Source organism: Portunus trituberculatus, chromosome 24, assembly GCF_017591435.1.
Source record: "Portunus trituberculatus isolate SZX2019 chromosome 24, ASM1759143v1, whole genome shotgun sequence".
In the NCBI taxonomy this organism is placed as follows: domain Eukaryota; kingdom Metazoa; phylum Arthropoda; class Malacostraca; order Decapoda; family Portunidae; genus Portunus; species Portunus trituberculatus.
Window position 1 is genome coordinate 5,935,576 of NC_059278.1, and position 27,213 is coordinate 5,962,788.

At 38.0% G+C, this 27,213-nt stretch overlaps 2 protein-coding genes across 16 annotated transcripts in view; both read left to right on the plus strand.

Annotated features, from left to right (window-relative positions):
- LOC123508106 (vacuolar protein sorting-associated protein 13-like) overlaps positions 1–2,769 on the plus strand; it is a 50,725-nt gene extending 47,956 nt beyond the window's left edge. For 13 of the 15 annotated variants that reach the window (XM_045261574.1, XM_045261573.1, XM_045261578.1 and 10 more), the window contains 3 exons: positions 1–43; positions 417–543; positions 687–2,769. The exon at positions 1–43 is cut by the window's left edge and continues 151 nt beyond it. In XM_045261574.1, coding sequence (XP_045117509.1) covers positions 1–43; positions 417–543; positions 687–827 — 311 coding nt within the window. In that variant the 3' untranslated portion in view covers positions 828–2,769. The remainder of the gene's footprint in view (positions 44–416; positions 544–686) is intronic. The other 2 variants (XM_045261577.1, XM_045261586.1) reach the window with 1 other exon arrangement.
- A 12,114-nt stretch (positions 2,770–14,883) lies between these two features.
- LOC123508408 (glutathione S-transferase-like) lies at positions 14,884–25,366 on the plus strand. The gene is made up of 5 exons (XM_045262146.1): positions 14,884–15,026; positions 18,198–18,335; positions 19,058–19,250; positions 24,603–24,726; positions 24,965–25,366. The coding sequence occupies exons 2-5, from the start codon at positions 18,203–18,205 to the stop codon at positions 25,148–25,150; spliced, it is 636 nt and encodes a 211-aa protein (XP_045118081.1). The 5' UTR covers positions 14,884–15,026; positions 18,198–18,202; the 3' UTR covers positions 25,151–25,366.
- The last annotated feature ends 1,847 nt before the right edge of the window (positions 25,367–27,213 follow it).

Genomic DNA, 27,213 nt, shown 5'->3' on the forward strand with positions numbered 1-27,213 from the left:
TTTCTGAAGCAAATAGGCCAGACATGATTTTGATCTCAGATAAGTAAGCATCATTCTATTTGTGGCTTAGAATTGCCCTAAAAAACTGCATCAGTTTGAGCACTTTGTCTTTCTTTTGGAAGTGTTAACCTTAAGTGATGCATGGAGCAGATACATTCTCAAAATACCCTGTACTCTCGTCATGGCATTTATTTTTATATTTTCTTCCATATCCTGTTTTGCTTGCATAATAACAGTTTTATAACATTTGATTGTCTTGAGGGATACAGTGCAGACCTAAGAGCTTGTCAAAATCTTGGATCAGCTATAGCTATCAGTGCACACCATCAATTGTTTGGTGGGCAGCAGTTTCTATCTTCCATTCTTGACAAATGTTACTTTGATCAATTTAAATTCTTCTATTTTTTTATTCTCAGGCACATATTTAAATTGGAACGATGTGGTATGTGGGGTAACTGGGACATAAGTTGGCGAGTAGCAGTCCGGAACTTGTTGCATCAGCCAACAGTGAAAGACAACACCATATTACTAGTTCTGAGACAGGTAAGCTTTTGTTATATTATCAATTTATTTTCTTCATCAAGAGAGGCGTGTGGTTTTGGTATTTTATAACCATATAATTTATACAATGTTCATAGCATGTTGAATGTATCTAACATTAGTATAAGGGTATTGTAACTCTACAGGATGAAAGCCACAGTCAGTTGTCAGGGTCTGAGCACCAGATTCGCAGTGAGGACAGTGATGTGCTGCTGTTCTTGGTGCGCTGGATTGAAGTCTTGACAACACTCAGCATGGTGGACCAGCCATGTCCAAGACTGCAATGAACTTGGATGTATGGGAGGTTGGATTCTAATTTGCATAATGGTAGGGAGAGAGCAAATTCCCTCAGCATTTAACTTGTACTTTGTCAAGATACTGGAGCATGAACCATTATATTAATGGCTTTAATTTTTAGATATCTTCAGTAACAACAAAAGCTCAAATGTTTTCTTAACCCATAAATATAAACATATTTATAAACAAATTTTTGGGTTAAATGAAACTATACATTAAAACTCAAAATACAAGTTCACATGAAAGAACAGTATTAGAGAAGAAGCTGTAACCTTCCACTCTTAGTAGCTACAAATTGCAGATTTATTTTTCAGCATTCCCTAAAATGTTGTAAAACTAAACACAAACTACTCTTTCTATATTTATATTTGAAGACTGTTGATACTACAGAATCATGAGCTTTTTTCTTCAGTCTTTTTTCTGCAGTTGCACTTTTATTTTTCCAAGTACCTAGAAGGTGTAAGGCTTTATGAATTTGTTAATAGGACCCCAGCTAACAAATTATTCATGTGACTTATGAATATTATATCAGATATTAAAACAGATATGGTAAGGAAAAGTAGAGCTGAAGAAGGAGTGCTGAATGATGATGGTTATCAAAATTTTTGTTGTAAGATGCAAAGAAACAGTATTTTTATAGATTATTTTTAATACTGAACTTTCCCATTCTAGTCATGATTAGTTTACCTTTTACAGCCTTATTCATAAAAATCATTATTTTGGCAATGCAGTTAAGTAGTAATAACAAACATTATTATTTCTTCCTCTTCCTATGAAAATCAGCCTTTTAGTGCAGTAGTATCAGCATTTAAATATCACTGGATAATTATAAGTGACTGGATATTTGTGAAGTAGTCCTAAAGTGGTGGGTTTCTTCCATAGACAAGAGTGAGAGGCAGCATACAGCAAGCAAGACAGTATATAGCACTGGTACAGTACTGGGCTTCTGCTTGGTCTTGGTTTATATGTGATGACAGATTAATTTTGGTCTTTAATTGAACACCAGATATGCAGAGAATGAGCTGAAAAGAGTCACTGTCAGTCCTCTAAAGCTGCAGTTCATGACTTAAAGCTTTAAGTGTTATTTTGAATAAAGAAGCTTTAACTTGCATTTTACCAAAATTGTGTTTGTGCTACTCTCACTAGGTTGTTGATGCACATCAGATAGCAGGGAGAATATGACATACCTTTGTGTTGTGATGGAACTGTGGTGTGTTGTTATACAGTTGTCTTTCATGTGTTGTAATGGTAGCAGTTGAGAGGCTATTTTTTTCAATAGAAGCTTTCACTTAGAATTTAGTAACTACTACTTATATCTAACAGTTGTTTAGAGCATATTTTGAATAGCAAATGGTGTAAAAAGATATTTTAATGGTTTTATCATTCCATGTACATTTCTTTATTGTTGGTTCTCTAGTGTTGTAGGCATAAACAGCCAGTATTTGGTAACAACTTGTATTGTTGGTCAAACCTGAGGCACATGTGTGACATTGAATGTGTGGCACTGAACCAGTCTCTTCTTAACTCCTTGCAGTATTAGAAAATCATTTGTTTGTTTTTTTCAACTACTACATTTTTTATTATCTTGTTTGCAAATATATATTTCTTGTGCATAAAGTATACCATATTTGTATTAAAGAAAGCCTACTCATGTTCCTAGGTATGATGCTTTTGAAATTAATTGATTGGTTGTTTAATGTATGAAATGGTATAATAGATTTTTTTTTTTTCAGCTCCAGCACAGAAATATAAAAAAATGAATTATAGGTGAGACATGTTATGATTTGATAGTAAAATAATTTAATTGTGTTAATGATGAACTTGAATTGCTTTAAATAGGTAAGACCATAATGAATATGTGACTGGTGCACTGCATTCCTGAACATAAATAGGTTGTGTATAATTCTACTGTTTCCTCATTATTCATAATAGTATTTACCTAATTGTATTTACCTAATTGTAACATACGGGAAAAGAGCTATGCTCGTGTTGTCCCGTCTCCATATCTATTAATGTCCAGCTTTTTCTTAAAATCATGAATATTCCTTGCGTTGACCACTTCCACGTCTAAACTATTCCATGCTTCCACCCTTCTATGAGGAAGCTATATTTTTCACATCTCTCCTATAAGTGGCCATTTTAGTTTTTCCCATGCCCTCTCGACATTCTTCCATTCCACATACACAGATCTTCCCTATCCATTTTTCCATGCCAATCATCACTCTGTATATTGCTATCAGGTCTCCCCTTTCTCTTCTGTTTTCCAGGGTTGGAAGTTGCATTCTTTTCAGTCTGTCTTCATAAGTCAAATCTCTTAAGTCAGGCACCATTTTCGTTGCAGCCCTCTGTACTTTCTCTAGTTTCCTTATGTGTTTCTTTAAGTTCGAGCCCACTGTATTGTTGCATATTCAAGCCTCGGTCTTATCATTGCAGTAATTATTTTCTTCATCATTTCTTCATCTAGATATACGAACGCCACTCTTATGTTCCTCAATAAGTTCAATACTTCTCCAATTATTTTGTTTATATGTCTCTCTGGCGATAGGTCATTGGTAATTGTCACCCCAAGGTCTTTTTCTTCATGACTGGTTTTATGTCTTCATTTCCTATCTTGTACATACTCCTGATTCTTCTTTCACTCTTGCCAAACTCTATTTTCTTGCATTTTGTCGTGTTGAACTCCATTTGCCATGTACAGCTCCATTTCCATATTCTGTCCAAGTCTTCCTGGAGTAGTTCGCAATCTTTGTCACATCTCACTTTTCGTAACAATTTTGCATCGTCTGCAAATAGGCTCACATAACTGGACACCCCATCCACCATGTCATTTATGTAGACTGCGAACATTACTGGTGCCAACACTGATCCCTGTGGAACTCCACTCTCCACCAATCCCCATTCTGATGGTCTGTCCTTAATTATTGTTCTCATTTCTCTTCCTACCAAAAGTCTTCCATCCATTTTAGTAAACTGCCATGCACTCCTCCTACCATTTCAAGTTTCCAGATCAGTCTCTGGTGTGGTACCTTATCAAAGGCCTTTTTTAAATCCAGATATATTCCATCAGCCCAACCATCTCTTTCCTGTATTACATCTATCACCCTCGAATAGTAACATATCAGGTTTGTCGTGCATGAACGCCCTTTCCTAAAACCAAATTGACACTCACAAAGTATGTCATTTTCTCCAAGAAGTCTGTCCATCTAGTCTTCACCACCCTCTCACACATCTTAGCTACCACACTTGTAAGTGACACTGGTCTATAGTTCAATGGGTCTCTCTTGTTACCTGATTTATAGATTGGGACAATGTTAGCTCTTTTCCAGTCTTGGGGCACTACGCCTTCCCTTAATGAGGCATCAATTACTTCACAAACTTTTTCTGCCAATTGCTCCTGCATTCTCTTAAAATCCATCCTGATACCCCATCAGGTCCCACAGCTTTTCTCACTTCTAAACTCCCCATCATGTTCTTGATCTCCTCCACCGTTACTTGAAACTCCTTCATAATCCCTTTCTGTTCCATTACCAGTGGTTTGTCAAAAGCAGTCTCCTTTGTGAATACCTTCCGAAAGCATCCATTCATAGCCTCTGCCATTTCCTGGGATCTTCACTGTATACTCCATTTACTTCTAAACTTTCAATACTTTCTCTATTTTTGATGTTGTTGTTCACATGTCTGTAAAAAAGCCTTGGTTGGTCTTTACATTTATCAATTATATCCTTTTCTTGTTTCTTTCTTTCTTCTCTTCTAATCAACACATATTCATTTCTTGCTCTTTTGTAACTTTCCCACTGCTTAATCCGTCTTTTCCTTCTCCACCTCTTCCATGCATCCTCTTTTCTTGTTCTAGCCTTTTCACATCTATCGTTAAACCAGTCCTGCTTTCCAACTTCTCTATGTTGTCTTATTGGTACAAATTTTTCTCACCTTCTTTGTATATTTTTATAAATTCCTTCCACTTTTCATTTGCTCCTTAGCACTCTTGAATTTCATCCAATTTGTCTCTTGAAAGAATTTCTTTAGGTTTCCAAAATCTGTCTTGGCATAATTCCATCTTCCCACTTTATATTCTTCATTTCTTCTAGATTTCTCTTCGTCTATCACCTTGAACTCCAAAACTGCATGATCACTCTTTGCTAAAGGGCACTCCACCCTCATCTCCTCAATGACCATTGGCTCTGTACTAAAGACCAAGTCCAGTCTTGACGATGCTCCCTCTCCTCCAAACCTAGTATCTTCTTTGACCCACTGAGTTAACACATTTTCCATTGCCAGTGTCAATAGTGTATTTCCCCATGTTGTCTCTGATCCTTCCATTGACCAGTCCTCCCAACACACCTCTTTACAATTAAAATCTCCCATCATTATAGTTCGTTCACAGCCACCCAACATTTCTTCCAGACATGTTCCTGTATCACTTATCATTTCTTCATATTCCTGTACTGACCATGCATTTGTCTTAGGTGGTACGTACACCACTATGTAGTGCCTCTTTTTTCCTTCATTAGTTTCTGCTCTGATCTTTAGCACTTCTGCCTTTCCCATACCTTTTTCACTTGATCCACCTTTATATCTTTTTTAACCAGCAACATCACTCCTCCTCCCATCTTACCTACTCTATTTCTTTTCCAAACGTTATATTTCCCTTCTCCAACCTTCATCAGGTCTTCTCCCTCTCTCAGTTTTGTTTCAGTAAGACCCACAATATCTGGGTTCTTGTCCCTCAAGTAATCGTTGAGTTCTAAAATCCCCGATATCACTCCATTTATGTTGGAATACATTACATTTCGCTCATATGTAAGTTTCTTTAGTCCTTTCTTGCTGTACTTTTCTGGGTTATGAACCACTTCCTCAGTCTCATATCCAAGATTCTCCAGAAAAACTCTTTCTTCTCTTCTTCTGTCCTCTCTTCATTTTTTTCAAAGCCTCCTTTCTCAACTCATTTAACATTTCTCTTTCCTTTTCACCGAGATCTCTTCTCAACCAAATCTTCCTTGTTGTTTCCTGCTGGGCTAGCCTCCATGACTTCTCCACCAATTCATCTACATCCTTTTGTGACTTAAGTTTGATTCTTATTGGCCTCATACCTTCTCTTGTGAACTTTCCAATTCTATGGAAGTCCTCTATTTCTTGTACTAGGTCTTTTCCTCCTCTTGCACCACATTAATGATATTATTTATCACCTTTTTATGTTTTCTCTCTCTCCATTTTACTCGGTGTCTTATCCTCCTCCACACCAAATATCACCACACATCTCTTTTTGTCTACAGTTTCCCTCACCAATGTCTCATTTGACTTAATAACCTTCACCACTTTCTCAGCTATCTTCTCTTCTATGATCTGTTGATCTATAATTTCAGCAAGGCCCAAAGTTTTCTCCCTGACTCTTTGATTTCCTTTTCCAGACTTGCAACTTTGTAATTTACCTCCTTTCTTTCCACTTCCTGACTTTTTTCCATTCAGCCTGCTTCTCCATCACTTTTCCTAGAGATTCTCCACATTTTCGCAATTCACTTTAATTAGCTTAACTTCCTCTTTCAGTGCTGCATTTTCCTTCTTCATATCGGCACAGTCTCTCTTTACATTGTCATAACTCGTTTCCAGGCCCTCATACTTTTCAAACAGTTTTCAATTTTACCTTCTAACTCCAGAATTTTCTTCACATAAGCGCTCTTCTCCATTATTCCTTGAAACCCTGTGAAGTCTGATTCCTCTTTCGAGTTCACGGCCGCCATGTTGCGCAGACGTAAACAAACCAGCTGATGGCTCAAACGCAGGCTACAGTTTATATTTACCTTCACTGGACATTATTTTGCTAATCAACAGTTAACATGACTATATGGAGACGGGACAAACATTACCAGCTCCTTTCCCACCTTGGTTACTCTTAGGTAACTGTAGAATTATAGATGATTGCTCTGGAGCTCAGCGACCACCTCCGCCATCGACGATGTCCCGTGTGTGTGTGTATACGTACACATGCTTCCATTTATGAGACAATATTAAGATACTGCTGGAGTTGCTTATCGGGGTCACTGGTGGGGCTGAGATACGGGATACATGGCTTTAGATCCAAATGTACTGAGTGTGGGTAAGTATACCATCAATATGGCTTTAATATATCAATTTTGCTCTGAATTTCAATATTTGATCGTTGAATTGCATTAGTAAGAATCAATACCATAAAATAACAAAGTTTGTTGTTTGTCTGATGTCTTGCCCCGACCACCTCCTCCTAAGGGCGATGTCAGCCTGCAGGCTGGTGTATAGATGAATAGAAATACATACATCATACTGAAAATCATCACTCATCAGAAGAGGTTTACCAAATTTATGTTCATAATAAATGTTTCATGTACTGCAGCAGTATTAATATTTTTTTGATAGGTGACAAAGCTTCTTGTTATCTCACTGCCTTTAGCAACTATATAAGTAAATCATAGAAAAAAAAATGTTCCTATGTTTATAACATATTGAAGTAAATATTTTTCATTATTTTTTGTTTTGTTTTCTCTATTTTTTATTGCTATAACTTTACATAGTAATTGTGTTTTTGCCTTAATTCAACAACCACATTTTACAGAATTATTAATTGTTTAATTCCTTTATTTTTATTAGTATTGTTTTGCTTTAACAGGACACTTATCATTCACCAGAGTCAGAATGGTGTATTCTTTGTCATGGAAGCTTACACCTGTTGCCAGGTGTGGGCGTCACCTTAGCGTGCTTGTTGTTTTCACTGGGGCCTATTTGTTGTTATGAAAAAGGTACGTAACACTATATTTAAAATAATTGATGTCAAAATGAGGAGAGATAAATACATAAGTCACAAATATATCATTTGTTTTTTTTTATTATGCTATGTTTGTTCGTATTTGATATCACCTTAACATTTACACAACAAAAAGAATGCTATATGTTACAATATTAGTACTTAGTACAATTTCAACAAGCATAATTTTAACCATTGTTAATATTCATTGGAAAAAAATATTTTTATTGCATCCTGGCATTTAACATAACCCATCCATCACATCTGGATGTGGTAAACAGAACGGTGATTACGTGACCAAAAGGAAACATTGAGAGTGACGCAACACCTGTTTTCTTGCTTCATGAAGATCCTCTAGACTACAGAAGCATGCTGACTCCTCAGTGGAGTAGGGAAAGTAGCTTGCTGCAGCTGTATTGTCTGTACTACAGTGTAAATAGTGGTTAAAAGGAATGGAGGCAGAATATAGAGAAACCCTTGATATCTGTATTTATGATAATACAAAACATCTTGTATTAGCCATCTGCCGAAGGCTTTCAGATCAACATATGTATAAACAGAGTAAAGAATCTGTCAATAGCCATGAGCTAAATCAAATATGGTAAAAGATTTTAAGGGATGTTCAGAAGTCAGTTATTAGACTTAGCATGTTGAATTAAGTATTACTGACATAACTCTGCCTGAGGTGATGCATTCTGAGGGTAGGAAGAAACAGCAAATATCTCTTACCTGTTCTCTGGGACAAGATTTTCATTTTGAGAACATCTGCAAGACCACCTGTAGGTAAGAGCATATATACATCTCCTATCATGCAACTCTCCTTCTTCACTCAAAACTATGTGCACTTACTACACATACACCCTTCACTTAAAATTCAAAATATAAAAAAATGGCAACTCCAAGCCCAGCCTCAGAGTCCCCTTCTGGGGAGGAGACCAGAAATGTCCCCAGATCCAACTCTTCTCTTGATGACAACCCCAAATATTTTGACACCTCTCTCAACTTTTTCTACATTAACTTCTGCAACATTCATGGTCTTAGATCTAATTTTCAATATGTGGAACACCACCTCTCCTCTACAAAACCTCATCTTCTTTTCCACACCAAAGTACACCTCACCTATCTGAGGCTAGTGAGAGTAGCCCCTTCTCTGTTCCTTCCTACTTTCTCTATCCTCATTTTCATTCCAAAGCTGGATGCTGCATCTATCTGCGCAACGACTTAACTTGCTCTTGTGCCCACGCTTTCGAATCTTCCGAGTTTTCCACCATCTGGCTTCGACTCAATAGGCACTCTCTAACTAAATTCAGTTGTGTTGTCTATCTCTCCCCTAACTCCTCTGACTATAGTTAATTCTTTGACCTCCATTGGGCTCCTCTGATCACAATCTCATTTCTGTATCTTATCCTATTTCTCCAATCCCTTTTCAGGATCCCCAAAAGCAGAGGTTCCTCTGGCGTTTTGCCTCTGCCAGTTCGGGGACCTGAGAAGGTATTATGCTGATTTTCCCTGGAATGATTATTGTTACCATGTCAGAGACCCATCTCTTTGTGCTGAATGCATAACAGAAGTGATAGTGTCTGGCATGGAGACATACATTCCCCATTCTTTTTCTCAACCTAAATCTTCTAAACCTTGGTTTAACACAGCCTGTTCTCGTGCTATACATGATAGAGAGGTTGCCCACAAAAGGTACTTGAGCCTTCCATCTCCTGAATCTCATACACTTTATATTTCTGCCCAGAATCATGCCAAGTCTGTTCTTCAACTTGCCAAACACTCCTTCATAAATAGAAAATGTCAAAATCTTTCAAACTCAAACTCCCCTCGAGACTTCTGGCATCTAGCCAAAAATATCTCCAATAACTTCACTTCATCTTTCCTTCCTTTATTTCATCCTGATGGCACCACAGCCATTTCTTCTGTCTCTAAAGCTGAACTCTTCTCCCAAACCTTTGCTAACAACTCCACCTTGGATGATTCTGGGCTTGTCCCTCCCTCTCCTTCCTCTGACTATTTCATGTCTTCAATCAAAATTCTATGTAATGTTTTCCATGCCCTCGCTGGCCTAAACCCTCGGAAGGCTTATGGACCTGATGGGGTCCCTCCTATTGTTTTCAAAAACTGTGCCTCCATGCTTGCACCTTGTCTGGCCAAACTCTTTCAACTTGTCTATCGACTTCTACCTTTCCTTCTTGCTGGAAGTTTGCCTACATTCAGCTTGTTCCAAAAAAAAGGGTGACCGTTCTAATCCCGCAAACTACCATCCGATAGCTTTAATCTCTTGCTTGTCGAAAGATTTTTAATCCATCCTGAATAGGAAGATTCTTAAACATCTGTCACTTCACAATCTTTTATCTAATTGCTAGTATAGCTTCCATCAGGGGTGTGGAGTCAGATTTTCAAAAGTCCGACTCAACTCCAGTAAATTTAAATGTTGCAACTCCGACTCCGACTCTGACTCCAGGAAATTTGAAGGTTGCGACTCCGACTCCGCTTTTTTTTTCTCTCGCTGATGAGGCCTTCTTGGCATCTGCTGAAGAGCGTTGTCAGCCTAGCTCAGCAAGGGGGAGAATGGAGACATGTACGCGACGCGTATAATACAGGATCATACTATGTACTAGACCACACTCATTTTACCACCATTGGATATCACTTAGCAATTAACCTCTATGATAAATATACACATTAGCTCATGCAAAACACCATAAAATATGGCAAAAGGGGATACCCGTATTATCTGCTGTCTGGGTGGTTGTTGCGGCATGTACCGCCCTCCTTCCTTAAGGTATATCCTCAACAAAATACAAAATAAAAAGCATGAAAAAATATTAAAAATACCAATATTCCCGCAGACTGCTTGATTGGACACATCCTCCATAAAGTCAATTTCTTCCAATTTGTAGGAATCTCCATGAAGTGGAATCTTTACTCAAAAATTTATCACGTAAAGGAGTCGGAGTCGCTCATATTTTTACTGACTCCGACTCCGACTACTGGTGATCGATCTGGCTTTCCTTACTGAGTCTTGGTCATCCTCTTTTAGAGATTTCAGTGAAACTTTTGCTGTCGCATTAGACACATCAAAAGCTTCTGATAGAGTCTGGCATAAAGCTTTGATTTCCAAGCTGCCCTCCTATGGTTTTGTATCCTCTCTGCAACTTGAGTATCTCAAGTTTCCTTTCCAACCGTTCTATTGCTGCGGTGGTAGACGGCCACTGTTCTTCTCTTAAGTCTATTAATAGCAGTGTTCCTCAGGGTTATGTCCTGTCACCCACTCCCTTTCTATTACAGTATTCATTAATGATCTTCTTAACCAAACTTTTTGCCCTATCCACTCCTACTCTGATGATGCCACCCTACATCATTCCACATCCTTTCAGAGGTGACCAACCCTTCAGGAAGTCAACAGATCACGCAGGGACGTCACAAAACGCCTGACTCCTGATCTTTCTAAGATTTTTGATTGGGGCAGAGAAAATCCAGTAGTTTTCAATGCCTCAAAAACTCAATTCCTCCATTTATCAACTCAACCTTCCAGACAACTATCCCGTCTTCTTCAATGACACACAACTTTCTCCCTCTTCCACACTGAATATCCTCAGTCTGTACTTTACTGAAAAAATTCACATCTCATCTCTTGCTGAAACAGCTTCTATGAAGTTAGGCATTCTGAGGCATCTCCGCCAGTTTTTCTCGCCCCTCCAACTACTAACTCTGTACAAAGGCCTTATCTGAATATCCTCAGTCTGTCCTTTACTGAAAAATTCACATCTCATCTCTTGCTGAAACAGCTTCTATGAAGTTAGGCATTCTGAGGCATCTCCGCCAGTTTTTCTCGCCCCTCCAACTGCTAACTCTGTATAAAGGCCTTATCTGCCCCTGTATGGTGTACTCTCACATGTTTGGGAGTTTTCCACTCACACAGTTTTATTAGATAGGCTGAAATCAAAACCCTTTCATCTCACCATGATAACAAAATATAGAATGTACAGTATGTATTATTGTGGGCACTTGAATGAAACATTTTTCATTAATGTGGGTACCTAATTAAGTCTCTCTCTCTCTCTCTCTCTCTCTCTCTCTCTCTCTCTCTCTCTCTCTCTCTCTCTCTATCTATCTATCTATCTATCTATCTATCTATCTAAACAATCTGGACAATTTTCATTATGACTAATTTAAACTGTCTTAGGTGCATGAATATGCATAGCTATGTGTAATATATATATATATATATATATATATATATATATATATATATATATATATATATATATATATATATATATATATATATATGAATGTGTGTGTGTGTGTGTGTGTTTTATACGCAAGAGGGAGACCTGCCAAGGGCAACAAAACATAAAAAAAATAAAGCCCCACTGAAACTGCAAGTTCTCTAAAAGATTTTAAAGGAATTGGCTAAAAAATAGGGACAAATGTCTTGAAACCTCCTCTTGAAAGAAGTCAAGTCGTAGGAAGATGGAAATACAGAAGCAGCCAGGAAGTTCCAAAGTTTACCAGTGAAAGGTATGAATGATTAAGAGTACTGGTTAACTCTTGTATTAGAGAATTAGACAGAATAGGGATGAGAAGAAGAAGAAAGCTTTGTGCACAGGGGCGTGTCTATAGGATTTTTCTCTTAGGGGCAGATAGAGGCACAATCTGTACAGGGGTGGCATACTATATTGACATGTAAAAAAGGTTTCAAATGTCCCCCGACAGCCTCTGATTTTAGGTGACTGTAATAACCTGTGCCGTAAATGACTTATTTTCAAATAGTTACAATGCAGGCATTATGCGGCATAAGAATTCATTAAAAATAATTTTGAACAACTTCAAAACACTTTAAAATTGTGATTTTATTGCACATATGTGGAAAATATACATAACTAATTGAGAACACTTCTTTCTCCCAAACTCTGTTGGAGGGGGTTCCTGGAAGGGGGCCAATCAAATTTCAGGGGTAGCCAATGCCACCCCCAGCCACCCCGGTGGCACCGCTCTTGCTTGTGCAGCGAGGCCACAGGAGGAGGGCAGGCATGCGGTTGGCAAGATCAGTAGAGCAATTAGTATGAATATAGCGATAAAAGATAGAAAGAGCTGCAACATTCCGGCGGCGAGAAAGAGGCTGAAGACAGTTAGTCCGAGGAAGGGAGTTGATGACACGAAAAGCTTTGGATTCCACCTTATCTAATATATATATATATATATATATATATATATATATATATATATATATATATATATATATATATATATATATATATATATATAGTGTGTGTGTGTGTGTGAGTGTGTGTACTACCCAAGGAATAAACAAGAGGTACAACCGGTGCTTCACTACTTTGAGTCGATACACCCGCAGCGTCAAAGAACTTCCCTCGAGTTTTTAGTATAATTCTATCCTATCCTTCGTCACTCCTCATAGCTGCCGTGAGCTCACGCTAATACAGAACAAGGAAAGGATAAACAACGCCACTACTTACGCAAGGCTACGCAGATACATAATTCTACTTCTATAACGATATGCTCCCCGACACACAACAACACTACGAATCATTCTGAAAATTAAGAAAAAGAAAAATATAAATAAACCCAGAATACATGGAAAAAATTCATTCTTCCATCTCTTACTAGAAGGAAAGAAAGGAGTGTCTACCACACTCTAAATTAGCCTATATTTCTCATAAAAAAAATTGTTAATCTCAAGAAAACTATGCACCATTGCGATCAAATTAACTCCTGACAAGTCTTCAATCCTCACCTCCAACAACACCCTGCAGGGCCTGCATTGAGAGAAAACATTTCTTGTAGAGTGGCAGCTTTTTCGTCGAACGACGACTTGCGCAAGTTTTTTTTTTTTTTTTTCCTTCTTTTTTTTTTACTGTATACATTTCTGGGGTTCCAGATATGTTCTTTTCCCTCACCAACTCTAACATTTTCTTTATATCTGGAGACCACATTTTCAAAGCTTACTCTGACGTCACGGCGTAAATAAAGTCGCAAATCGACTAGCAAGACCAACATGTTGGTCTTATTTTGCGACTGCTTTCTGCAGTCGCTAGGCCCCGATTGTGAGTCGGAAACTCTACGTACGTAAAATATCAGTCGTAAATTGGCACGTGTGAACCAGTCTTTAGTGAAATCTTAAAGGAAAACTGACAAAAGAAAGTTTTAGATATTTCCTGAAGGTGAACTCTATTTATTTATTTTCAAATTTTTTCATAGTTCTAGTGACAGATAAAAGTGGAATTCGCAATATTTGGAAAAAAGAAAGAGCAGGCTGGTATGCCCTTACCTTGCAGAAGTGTGCGAGACGGAGGTAGTACAGGCGGGAGGTTTCAAATATTCGATAAGTAATATAATCAAGACAACTAATGATGCGCTATATATACTCACAATGATAATTTATGGCCGTACTTGCCAGCATCAGCATCATACACACCATATAACAGTGTGAGCAAAGATAATACACACACCCCCAAAGCGGAAGCCGGCGACCCATGCATGAGGTAAACTCACGCCCACACGCATTATTATTATTATTATTATTATTATTATTATTATTATTATTATTATTATTACTATTATTATTATTATCATTATCATTATTATTATAATTATTATTATATGTTCATAGACCACAGCTACAATTGATATGAAAAGGAATCTAGTTAATAAGATTTTTTTCTAAAAATAATATCAACCACTACAGTCCATTAAAAAGTAATCAATAATAACAGAAAACTCAAATCAAACCCAAAACTTCAAAACATTAAAACAAAGAACTACTGTTGATAAAACAGTCAAACGCATAGAGAACTTAAATTATAAACAGTATCACAGATGAAAATTAATAAAACTAATGCAATGTATAAATGAATAAAACTTAGAAGGAACATTGAGAAGTGTACTACATAAAAGAGAAACCATAGATGACGATTTTACGATAACATGCAGTAAAAGAACATTTCAATAAAAGACAGAAATCGAATATAAAAATGTTAATAGCTAAAGAACGAACAGAAACATTGATCATATTAACAAGTTAACAGGTCACCTCATCCTCCCCACCAGCGCTCCCATTTCTGGGGATTTTGTCCTCAGATTGGAACCTTTTATCGCATTTGAGGATAAATCTGAGAATTTTGCTTTCTAGGAATTTTCATAGTAATTTTAGTCATACTGCTGCCTTGGTCTGTCATTGGCCATAAACACAGAGTGTGTTGATTATTGGCGAAAAAACAGCGCAACGTCACGACACGTCATGGAGTGGTAAGTATCATGCGCACTGCCCTGCCTCAGATGTCCGCGGGCATTCCAACAAGTAACACGTATACTGGGTGTGACTCTTGAGTTCACCTTCTGCTGTGAACTTTTTCCTCAGCTAACACAGCTTACGTTCTCTTAGGTAAGGCACGAGCAAGTTTGCACTGCAGGGATATATAGACACCATGTAGGTATTACTTATCTCTGAGATCACTTGGAAGCAAGGGATTCAGTTGCTGTACTGGACGGATATTTTCCGATATCAGCGGGCAAAACTTATAGTGAGTGTTAGCTGCGGCGGATGCTGCATCACTCTGTTCAACCTACACATCATGCTGGCTTTCGATGTGGCTTACCTGTGGCAACACCTGAAACACACACACACACACACACACCGCGTAGTGTAGTGGTTAGCACGCTCGGCTCACAATCGAGAGGGCCCGGGTTGAGTCCCGGGAAGCGGCGAGGCAAATGGACAAGCCTCTTAATGTGTAGTAGTCCCTGTTCACCTACCAGTAAATAGGTACGGGAGGTAACTCGAGGGGCTGTGGCCTCGCTTTCCCGGTGTGTGGAGTGTGTTGTGGTCTCAGTCCTACCCGAAGATCGGTCTATGAGCTCTGAGCTCGCTCGGTAATGGGGAAGACGGGCTGGGTGACCAGCAGACGACCGTGGTGAATTACACACACACATTGGTATTTTCGGCTTGTCTATGACTTTGAAGCACACATGATTCACCATGTCATATCAAGCCGCAAAAATGATTAGATAGATGAAATTCATAGATAATAAATTCTGCTCTCTGGTAAATAATTGCGCCATCACGCTTAACATTTTCCTTGTGTGTTCAATGATCACAAACATTCCAGACACGTGAGCCACCGCATCTCAAATAGCGAACCAGTCGGGCGAAACAGTGTTTCATCCCAGCAGAGGCACTAAATGAAATTAGAAGGAAGTAGTAATGATCCCCGTTATGGACAGGTTAAGATATATGCGACTATTGGAAATCGTATGTGACAAAGTGTTTTGCCATATAACAAATAATCTGTTATTTGTATAATGTTGATGGAAAAAAACTTACAACACTTGCGTAAACACTGAAACAGTATTTTTAAGTAAATACGAAGCTCACCTGAAAAAAAAAATACAGGAACAATGTGCGTTTGGTTACGTTAGTCCGATACTTAATAATTATTAACATGACCTATCATACGGCATTCTCCTAGACTGTAAGAGAGGGAGATCTGTCCCTCCAATCTCTCTCTCTCTCTCTCTCTCTCTCTCTCTCTCTCTCTCTCTCTCTCTCTCTGTGTGTGTGTGTGTGTGTGTGTGTGTGTGTGTGTGTGTGTGTGTGTGTGTGTGTGTGTGTAATTCACCACCACCACGGTCGCCTGCTGGTCACCCAGCCAGTCTTCCCCATTACGGAGCGAGCTCAGAGCTCATAGACCGATCTTCGGGTAGGACTGAGACCACAACACACTCCACACACCGGGAAAGCGAGGCCATAACCCCTCGAGTTACATCCCGTGCCTATTTACTGCTAGGTGAACAGGGGCCACACATTAAGAGGCTTGCCCATTTGCCTCGCCGCGCCGGGACTCGAACCCGGCCCTCTCGATTGTGAGTCGAGCGTGCGTGTGTGTGTGTGTGTGTGTGTGTGTGTGTGCGTAAGGAACGTTTTTCTACATTATTAATAGGGAAAATACTCTTGAGAACGGCAGATCATCTCTGTCGCCTTTGAATAGTCTTGATGAGAGCAATGCACTTCTAAGTATGGGGATCTAAGTATTGACGCTGGTTTGATTAGGTTAGCTCAGTGTGCGAGCGTAATTTTGAATCGTAAGCCACTGAACTGGAAGGGAGTACAGAGCGACAAACATCATGGATTTTTCTATCTACAGATTTAAAATAGTTTTGTGTGATAAAGTCACTTAATCAAAAGAACCATGTTTATTTGTTTTCATGCATGAAAAAAAAAAGAATAGCGTTTTTGATAATGTTCAGTCTCGGCAGACTGCGTCAGATATATATATATATATATATATATATATATATATATATATATATATATATATATATATATATATATATATATATATATATATATATATATATATATATATATATATATATATATATATATATATATATATATATATATATATATATATATATATATATATATATATATATATATATATATATATATATATATATATATATATATATATATATATATATAAGATATATATATATAGATAGAGAGAGAGAGAGAGAGAGAGAGAGAGAGAGAGAGAGAGAGAGAGAGAGAGAGAGAGAGAGAGAGAGAGAGTTCTCTTATAAAATGTAAACACAGGAGATCAAATCAATAAGTACCCTGTTCCATTAAAAAAAAAAAAAAAAAAAATGCTATTGAGTACTCCCTCAATCCGATCAAGCTCGTAACACTCATGAAGAATAGATTGGGTGGCTTGTGAACACCTTCCGTCATGTCACTAATCAATACCTACGTGACGTCACAGGTGTAGATCGTGTGTCTCTGTAACCCGTCCCCGAACATTAGAAGGTCACTCTCCCCATGTAAGAAAGTTCAGTTTGTTTTCCCATCCAGAGTTGTAATTGTAGGAGTAGTAATAGAAGTGATATTAGTAATGATATATGCTTTTTTATATCAATAATTTCATTAATTTATCATTACTTTCTTTTTTTTAATTTTATTTTTTATTTTATTATTCATTTTTACACATAAGAAAATTACCACTAAAGGCACCAGTCCCCAAAGTGTGTAGTCCAAAATTTGATCATATGTCTTGATACTTCTTTCGTCAAACAGTTAACATTAAAAATAATAGTAATGAAAGTGACGGTAACATAGCGGCAACATTCCGAAACGTTTCGGTTTCTGTCTCGACAAATCTTGAGTCTCGTCGTGGTTTTCAAAGATGTTTTCATGATACTTGTGATAATTCAGGATGAAAGTAACAGAGAACGTGACTATTAATGTCTAGCCTTCGAAAGACAATCTGTAGTGTGTTGGTGTATAGTAGATGCTTTAGAGAAAGAAAGAAAAAAGTATATCACTCGATTTGTAACTCATAATAGGCCAAGTTATTGGAAAAGGAACACAAACAAACATTGAACATTTACTTGTCGCTCATCATAATGTTCTTTTCTTATTAACTGTTTATTTGCAGATAAGAAAACAAATTGAAAATAACCAAGTCTTTTTCTTATCATCCTCCCTGTTTTCTTCTGCATCAGTCAATCAATCATTCCCTAAGAGCATTGCAGTAATGGCGTGTCTCACCCCCAGGCAAGATGACCTACCGCCTGCTGTATCTGAACATCCGGGCCCGCGGGGAGCCCATCAGGTGGGTGCTGCGGGCGCTGGAGGTGGAATTCGAGGAAGAGCGGATCGATATGTTCTCCGAGTGGGGGGCCAAGAAGCAAGGTGAGAGAGAGAGAGAGAGAGAGAGAGAGAGAGAGAGAGAGAGAGAGAGAGAGATTAATGCTTCCGGTGGGATTATTCAGTACTCTCTGTTTTAGATAAGAATGATAACGATGATGATAATAATATCAATAATAGTAGTAGTAGTAGTAATAATAATAATAATAATAATAATAATAATAATATTAATAATAATAATAGTAATAATAATAATGATAATAATAATAATAATAATAATAATAATAATAATAATAATAATAATAATAATAATAACAATAATAATAATAGTAATAATGATAGTAATAATAGTAATAATAATACTGATAACATATAGTAATTCATATTAGCATTGATATTACCTAATCATTGCTATCACATTTATTTATCGTTATCATACTTTAACCAGACATTACGTATTCTAAATCCTTATGTCTAAGCAAGAAAATAATGCTTTGAGGACTTTCTCTTTCGGTATTATGCATCGATTTATTGATTTTTAATTACTTTTAATCATCTATAGTAGAAGCTATTAGCATTTATTTTATCTTATTCTATTGTTTTTTTGTAATTTTAGTGTTAGTTTAAAACTGTTCTGCATCATCAATGAGAAAAATACTTATGAACACCTTACCAGTCGTCCGTGTGGCCTTGAGAACAGCCCTAATGACAGCTCAGAGTGTTTCAAAGTACAGGACAAAAATAACTTTGGTTCGCATCCCTGCTAGACTTCAAGTGGGGCCAGACGCCGGTGCTGGAGGTGGACGGGGAACAGCTGGGACAGACGACGGTGATTTGCCGCTATCTTGGAGAAAAACACAACATGGCGGTGGAGGATCCCTGGATCGCCAGTCGCCTGCAGGAGGCCGCCGAGTACCTCCATGATGTGTCCACCCTCGCTGCCTTCGCCTTCTACTTCAGGTGTGTCACTCTGGTTATATATATATATATATATATATATATATATATATATATATATATATATATATATATATATATATATATATATATATATATATATATATATATATATATATATATATATATATATATTTTTTTTTTTTTTTTTTTTTTATGATTTTTTTTTTTTTTACTGCCGCCTTGGATAGGTCGAGTGGGTTTCTTGGCACTCTTAAAATCTAGACCTTTAAAAACTTCTGTGACTAGTGTACAGTCCACCCTCCTGGAAGGCAAACTGGGACGTGAGAAAATGCTTCATGATAAGCAACACACCAAGCATGTCTTAAACTTAGTAGTAGTAGCAGCAGCAGCAGCAGTAGTAGTAGTAGTAGTAGTAGTAGTAGTAGTAGTAGTAGTTGTTGTTGTTTTTGTTGTTGTTGTTGTTGTTGTTGTTGTGATGGTAGTGGTGGTGGTGGTGGCAGCAGTGGTGGGGATGGTGGTGGTGGTACATTCAGAAGTCAAAACAAAGAGGCGTATGTCTTTATAACATGTAGTGAGGTCGTACACAAGTTTCAGGATGTGACGGTACTCATCATCCTGTCTGTCCCTGTCCCAGTGTCTTTCTATCCCAGCCTCGTCGCCTCACCAGCCAGTCTCTTATCTCACCTCTGCTTCCTGTTGTTGCCACTAAATATGCCACATGGACAGATTTGAGGTCATTGCTCCATATGTTGCTATATAGTTTTGTTTTTGTTTTTTTGAGACTTCCTCTTAAATGAGGTACAAAAATTATTGGCTAATATAATTCATTGTCAGTAAATGAATTAGTCTATACATTGACCAGAACAGTAAGTCTTCATTGGGGCTGGTCAGTGTAGACAGGATTAAGTGAAAGCAGCGAGGTGTAGGAGGGAGGGAGGGAGGGAGGGAGGCAGAGTGAGAAAGTGAGGCCATCTATTCTCACGGGCGTCCTGGTGTTACCGTGGTGGCACGTTGGTTTTCCCATGAGTGAAGGGCTTCTGTGCTCATGCCACGTCCTGTGTTTATTTGACATTGCAGTCACTTCTAAGGGCTACGTGGCATTCTTGTGCCGCACGGAGCAGACTGAGAGTCAGGACATTGTTAGAATTAGTAAATTTACTATAATCGTATCCAAGAATTACACAATTTTATCGAATTTTAGGGCAAAGTTTTAAATGATTTTTTTAATAATGTGTTAAACATAATTAGTAAAAAAAAATGGGTCTGGTTTAGTGAAACGGACAAGGTGTGTATAGTGAAAATTATAATTGAAAGAGTACCGCAATATACAAGATACACTCATTAAGTATTGCAAGATACTGCCACGTATATAAAATGTCCATTATGAGCATGACATTCTAAAAACTGTTGATAAAAAGATAAAAGTTAATTATGAGCCCTGCCATAAAGCTAAGTGTCAAACAGTGAGGAGGGTGCACGCTGAGAAAATGTAGGTGTAAATACTGAGTAGAAAGTTAATATGTTGATCAGCGGGAGAGGCGGAATTCAGAAGAGCAGCAGTAATACTCGCAAGCAGTGAGAGAAGAGTATCATAACTCCGGCAACTGAGAAAACCTGTATAGAGAATGTGTCCCGAAAGAAAGGGAATTGATGCAAACAATAACACTTATCTCTACCTTGTTTAAACACACACACACACACACACACACACACACACACACACACACACACACACACACACACACACCTGTTCTCCCAGCAGTAAATAGGTACGGGATGTAACTCAAGGGGTTGTGGCCTCGCTTTCCCGGTGTGTGGAGTGTGTTGTGGTCTCAGTCCTACCCGAAGATCGGTCTATGAGCTCTGAGCTCGCTCCGTAATGGGGAAGACCGGCTGGGTGACCAGCAGGCGACCGAGGTTAATTACACACCGCGTAGTGTAGTGGTTAGCACGCTCGACTCACAATCGAGAGGGCCGGGTTCGAGTCCCGGTAAGTGGCGAGGCAAATGGGCAAGCCTCTTAATGTGTGGCCCCTGTTCATTTAGCAGTAAATAGGTACGGGTTGTAACTCTAGAGGTCGTGGCCTCGCTTTCCCGGTGTGTGTTGTGTGTTGATGTGGTCTCAGTCCTACCCGAAGATCGGTCAATGAGCTCTGACCTCGCTCCGTAATGGGGAAGACTGGCTGGGTGACCAACAGGCGACCGAGGTGCATTACACATAGAGGCCGGATGCAGGAGACATAAGAACATAAAAACATAAGAAAAGAGGGAAGTTGCAAGAGGCCGTCTAATTCCATATATAATATTCATCCATGAATTTATCTAATATTCTTTTAAAGCTCTCTATTGACTCTGCACTAACAACTTTCATCGACCGTTCTGTTTGAATAACCAGTTTCTTCTCATTTTCCTCCTAAACCTGAATTTCTCAAGCTTAAACCCATTATTTCTGGTTCTATCTCCGCTGCTAATCCTAAGAACTTCGCTCATGTCCTCTTTGTTATAACCTCTATATACCACTTAAATACTTACGTATATCAGGTCCCCTCTTAACCTACGTCTCTCTAAGGAATGCAAATTTAATTTCTTCAATCTCGCTTCATAGGGAATATCTCTCATACCCTGTATCCTTTTAGAGGTCCTCCTTTGCACGGATTCTAAAAGACCTACTGTATATCCTTCCTATAATGCGAGGAGTAGAATTGTCCGCATAATTAAGATGGAGTCTGACCAGCGCCAAATATGATTATATTATTTCGGGATTTCTGCTTTTAACACTCCTAAAAATTCATCTTAGTGTTTTATTTGCCTTATTTATAACCTCTTTGCATTGCTTTCTTTCACCAAGATCAGAGCTAATTATAACTCATAAGTTTTTTTTTTCATATTCTGAACCTACCAGGGCCTCGTTGTTTATCGTATATACTTATTGTGTGGATTTCCTTAACCTACGATAAGTACTTTGCATTTATTAATGTTGAACTGCATTTACCTTTATCTGTCCATTTGTTCTCCCTATCCAAATCTACCTATAAGGTGATGGCATCCGAATCTGACCTAACCAATCTACCTATCCTCATGTCGTCTGCAAATTAATTAATATCACAACTATTTCCACTATCCAAGTCACTGATATATATATATATATATATATATATATATATATATATATATATATATATATATATATATATATATATATATATATATATATATATATATATATATATATATATATATATATATATATATATATATATATATATATATATATATATATATATATATATATATATATATATATATATATATATATATATATATATATATATATATATATATATATATATATATATATATATATATATATATATATATATATATATATATATATATATATATATATATATATATATATATATATATATATATATATATATATATATATATATATATATATATATATATATATATATATATATATATATATATATTAGAAATAACAGAGACGTGGGGCGCCTGCTCACTGTGCTCCATGTTTCCCCTCTGGTGCTTTCTTCTAATAACATAATTTGGAAGTGTTTTCAGAATCTTTAATCCCAAGAAAAATATTTTCTTGTTGAGTTAGTCTTATACCTGAGCGAGACAAGAAATCTGTAATGCGTTAAGCATCACTAGAGCTTATTCCGCGACTCTTCGTTGAAAGTAAATAGTTAATCTTTTCTTGTATTGTTCCATTAACCTTCTCCTCCATGCGAGTCATCACTACAACCTGGAAAGGTCACCTGTGGACTTGGTGGCGGGATTCACAAGAGGTGTCGGGATGGGGTGTAGCACTAAGCACGGATGATATCAGTGCAGCGTTATTTAGAACGTTTTGGTGTTTTATTGTGACAGACTTTAATATTTCTACAATTATTAAGGTTTTCAAGGATGTGTTCATGATTCCAATGATAGTTTTTCACTTTCAACTGCAAAAACATTCATGAAGACCTGGCCGATCGTCTCTGTGGCATTCGAAGATGAGAGTATATACCTTGGATATAAAAAAATATGAGTTTGAGAATTAATAAACTTAACCTTTATAAGAACGAGAAGTAAAGACGCACATATACACACACGGCTGCATACCAGAGAACCTATCTACTGTACGTATGAGACTTATAAAAATAGTACTAATCGCCTCGAGCTCCACCTGTCTATCTTACGTTTTTTTGTTTTCATGAGGTGACGGTGAATATTATTCCTAAGTTCTTTGTGTTACATGGAGGGACACCAGATGACAGAGGCTGGGGAAAGGTGAAAGAAAGGTTATCTAAAGGTTCCCAAGGTGATGCGTCAGTGGATTGGACTAGAAGGACTGGATCGATCATCACGTGCAGCCTGAAATGTCTCCTGAATCACTGGAATGCGAGGCTCACCAACTCAAGCAACGTACTCCAAGAAAAAAAAAAAAAAAACTTCTACGCCTTACCTCCACTACTTGGCTCAAGTTGAAGCGCCACGAGCTTTAAGAATGTTTTTCTTTATATGATTATAGTGACAGATCAACTTTATACATTACAAACAAGAGAAATATAATTGAAAACCCGGCTAATCATCTATGTGGCCTTTGATAATAGTCGTGATGAGAGAGCAATAAATTTCTGAATGCGGGACCAGCGTGGCGTGTCTCATCTTTCAAGCATCACACTGTACGAGATAAAAGCAGGACATATGGCAAGAAAGCGTGAAAGTTAGTAAGTTGTCATGATTTCAAGAAGGCTAAACAAATGCCTTCTTGATGTGTATAAGTCATGGCCAGTCGAATTAACTTGTCTCAATCATTTGCTTACAAGGGAAGGGAGTCGTAGAGTGCAAGAAAGTGTGAAAATTAATTGGCTATCATCAACTTATCACACTCTTCCCCTCACTCCATTCCCGTCTCTTCCCGCCTGTTACTCCCCTCCTCCTCCTCCCTTCTTCTCTTCCCCACACCTTCTGTCTCTCCCCGCCCATTGCCCACATTCCTCCCTCTTCACTCTTCGTTCTAGCTTCTTCTCTACCCCTCGCTCTCTTCCTGTCTTTCCCGTCCCTCCGTTTCTATTTTGGTCTGTGCCATTTACGCAGTTAACGAGTTTTCTCCAGTTATTTCTTTGTATTGATCTTATGTTTCTCTACATTTATTATAACTTCACCTTAGAATATCTCTCCATGTTACTATCTTATATATCTTATACCATACACATGACAAATTACAATTTAGGACTTTATATTGCAATCGCTCTAGAGGCAAAAGGAGTTAGGTAGGAGTCAGTAGTTAACATTCCTGTATATGGAGGATGCAGAAATTGTTAACATCGTGAGACCCCCATTGATGTGCGGTGTGTGATGTGTGGTGCGTGTGTTGCAGGATCAAGAATGATGAGGAGCAGAAGGAGTTCTTCATGGGCAGAGTCCGGGAACGTGCGGCGGTGGTGGTTAAGAATCTGGAGAATTTAGTCACCGACGAGGCGGGCTGGCTCCTGTCGCCAAAGGTTAGTTGTTGGGAGACGTGACACCTTCCAGCCACCTTACTGTTGATAATGTCACATGTAATTGTAGTGAAATGCTACCATCTCTTCCCGGGATGGTTGGGTAAGCGAGTTCTCCAACAATAAAAAAAGAAAAAAAAAAGAAAAAATTGCATTAATCCTGTTATCTTTTCTCGGCTGAAACGTAATGACACTCAGACAGACAGCCAGACAGACACAAACTGTCATTTCTGTATTGCAGATGACGTGGGTGGACGTGTTCACAGCAGCCTATCTAGACCAGTACGTGGACATGATAGATGGCCTGCTGGAGGAAGCCCCCAAACTGCAGGAGATATTAGGGCGGGTGCGATCCCTGCCGGCTATCCAGGAGTGGATCGAGGCGCGCCCTCCCCTGCACGAATTCGAGACCAACGAGGGACTATGATCGCCCCCTGCAGAACGTGCTGGGCGGCCCGCCACGCCGCTCAGGTGTCACGTAGGAGGGGTGGTAGGATAGGCCTGGTGGCTTGGGACGGAGCAGTAGTTGGTGGAGATGGTGGTGGTGGTATATGTAACGGTGGAAGGAAATGGTTTTGAACTACGAAAGAATTTAAGCAGTAAGATTGATGTGTGTGTGTGTGTGTGTGTGTATATATATATATATATATATATATATATATATATATATATATATATATATATATATATATATATATATATATATATATATATATATATATATATATATATATATATATATATATATATATATATATATATATATATATATATATATATATATATATATATATATATATATATATATATATATATATATATATATATATATATATACACACACACACACACACACACACACACACACACACACACACACACACGCACACATTTCTATTTGAATTTAACAAATTTAGCAAAATATCTACGTACATTGGTTTCGTGAGTGCACACATATTTCGTGCTAACAAGGGAATGGATCTCAATAGCTCAGTCAGTTCAGACATGTTAGTATCGAAAGACTGAGGCGAAGGGCGTGCCTAGCCAGTAGCCACCCCAGCCTTCACAGTACACGCGATGTTCGGAGATTATCGGAGGAATAGTCAAAAACCTGCAATTGAGGAAAGGGAGTCTGAGTCCACACTCACGCATACAGCTTATACAGCTAAAATCGTTACATGGATTATCCAAGACAGTAAAAACACTAACAGCTACTAACTTGAAAGCAAAACACGCTTTACGTGACATTGCCATCCTGCTCTTAGGTGAATCGTTCATATCACTGTGAAAAAACTTACCATATTACGATAAAAGACAAAAAACATATAAGGAGAGGTGCGGATACTTCGAACACCTGAACTTGAATTCCTTTTATTGCGGTGGCAAAGTCCTAAATGTTCCACCTTCAAAAAAAAAAAGATCTATTACTCATACAGCTTAAACAGACAAACATCCTGAAAGACCAATTAGTAGAAGGGTGCGACTTCATCACTTAAATATGCAGGTCTAAAGATAAAAGGGATGATCACTGATCACTAGCACTACAAACCCTGCATGAGGCTGCCAGACTAAGCTTTCCAACACCTCAGTGTAAGAACTTAAATTTACTTGTATATTTCTTATCATCATTATTGAGCTGTTCACGCAACTCTGGAACGCTGGGATAAAACTGATGATCCTTTATCAATAAAATTTGTAGTACGTTTGCCTAGATACGATATTTGTAGGTTCCTTATATTTTAGTTATAAGCTACATTGCGCTTCACTACTTGTGTAAAATAAAACTCACAGGTGCCTCCATGACTTGACCGAGTTTCTACCTGTCTCTTGAGTTTGAGCGAATATTTCACCAGTCAGATTTAACGTGTGTGTGTGTGTGTGTGTGTGTGTGTGTGTGTGTGTGTGTTTTACCTAGTTGTGTTTTACAAAAAGAGCTAATGTGTGTGTGTGTGTGTGTGTGTGTGTGTGTGTGTGTGTGTGTGTGTGTGTGTGTGTAATTCACTGTTTGATCTGCTGCAGTCTCTGACGAGACAGCCAGACGTTACCCTACGGAACGAGCTCAGAGCTCATTATTTCCGATCTTCGGATAGGCCTGAGACCATGCACACACCACAAACCGGGACAACAAGGTCACAACTTCTCGATTTACATCCCGTACCTACTCACTGCTAGGTGAACAGGTGAACAGGGTGTGTGCTATGTTGATGAGTGATGATCAATAGGAAACTTAAGAGTAAGTTGCCACATCAGTTGGGAAGCGACAGTAAGATCGATTTCCGCGAGTGAGGATGTACATAGACTAAATGTTTATATAATTGACTAGACTATACCAGATTTTTTTTTTCAAAGCTGGATTATGTTTGTAAAATTAACCGGCCTGAGGTAAAAACTATCGTTATAGCCGGATGATGAATGATGAAATATTAGCAACCACCACCACCACCGCCACCGCTATGCAGTTTTAAGCAATCTAGCAGGTAGGTAATAGAG

Bases quoted from the DNA above. Each gene is read 5' to 3' on its own strand.
- LOC123508408 (XM_045262146.1), top strand. From the start codon at position 18,203: ATGACCTACCGCCTGCTGTATCTGAACATCCGGGCCCGCGGGGAGCCC. The intron at 18,336-19,057 runs GTGAGAGAGAGA...CATCCCTGCTAG, and splicing joins GTGGGGGGCCAAGAAGCAAG to ACTTCAAGTGGGGCCAGACG. The intron at 19,251-24,602 runs GTGTGTCACTCT...CGTGTGTTGCAG, and splicing joins GCCTTCGCCTTCTACTTCAG to GATCAAGAATGATGAGGAGC.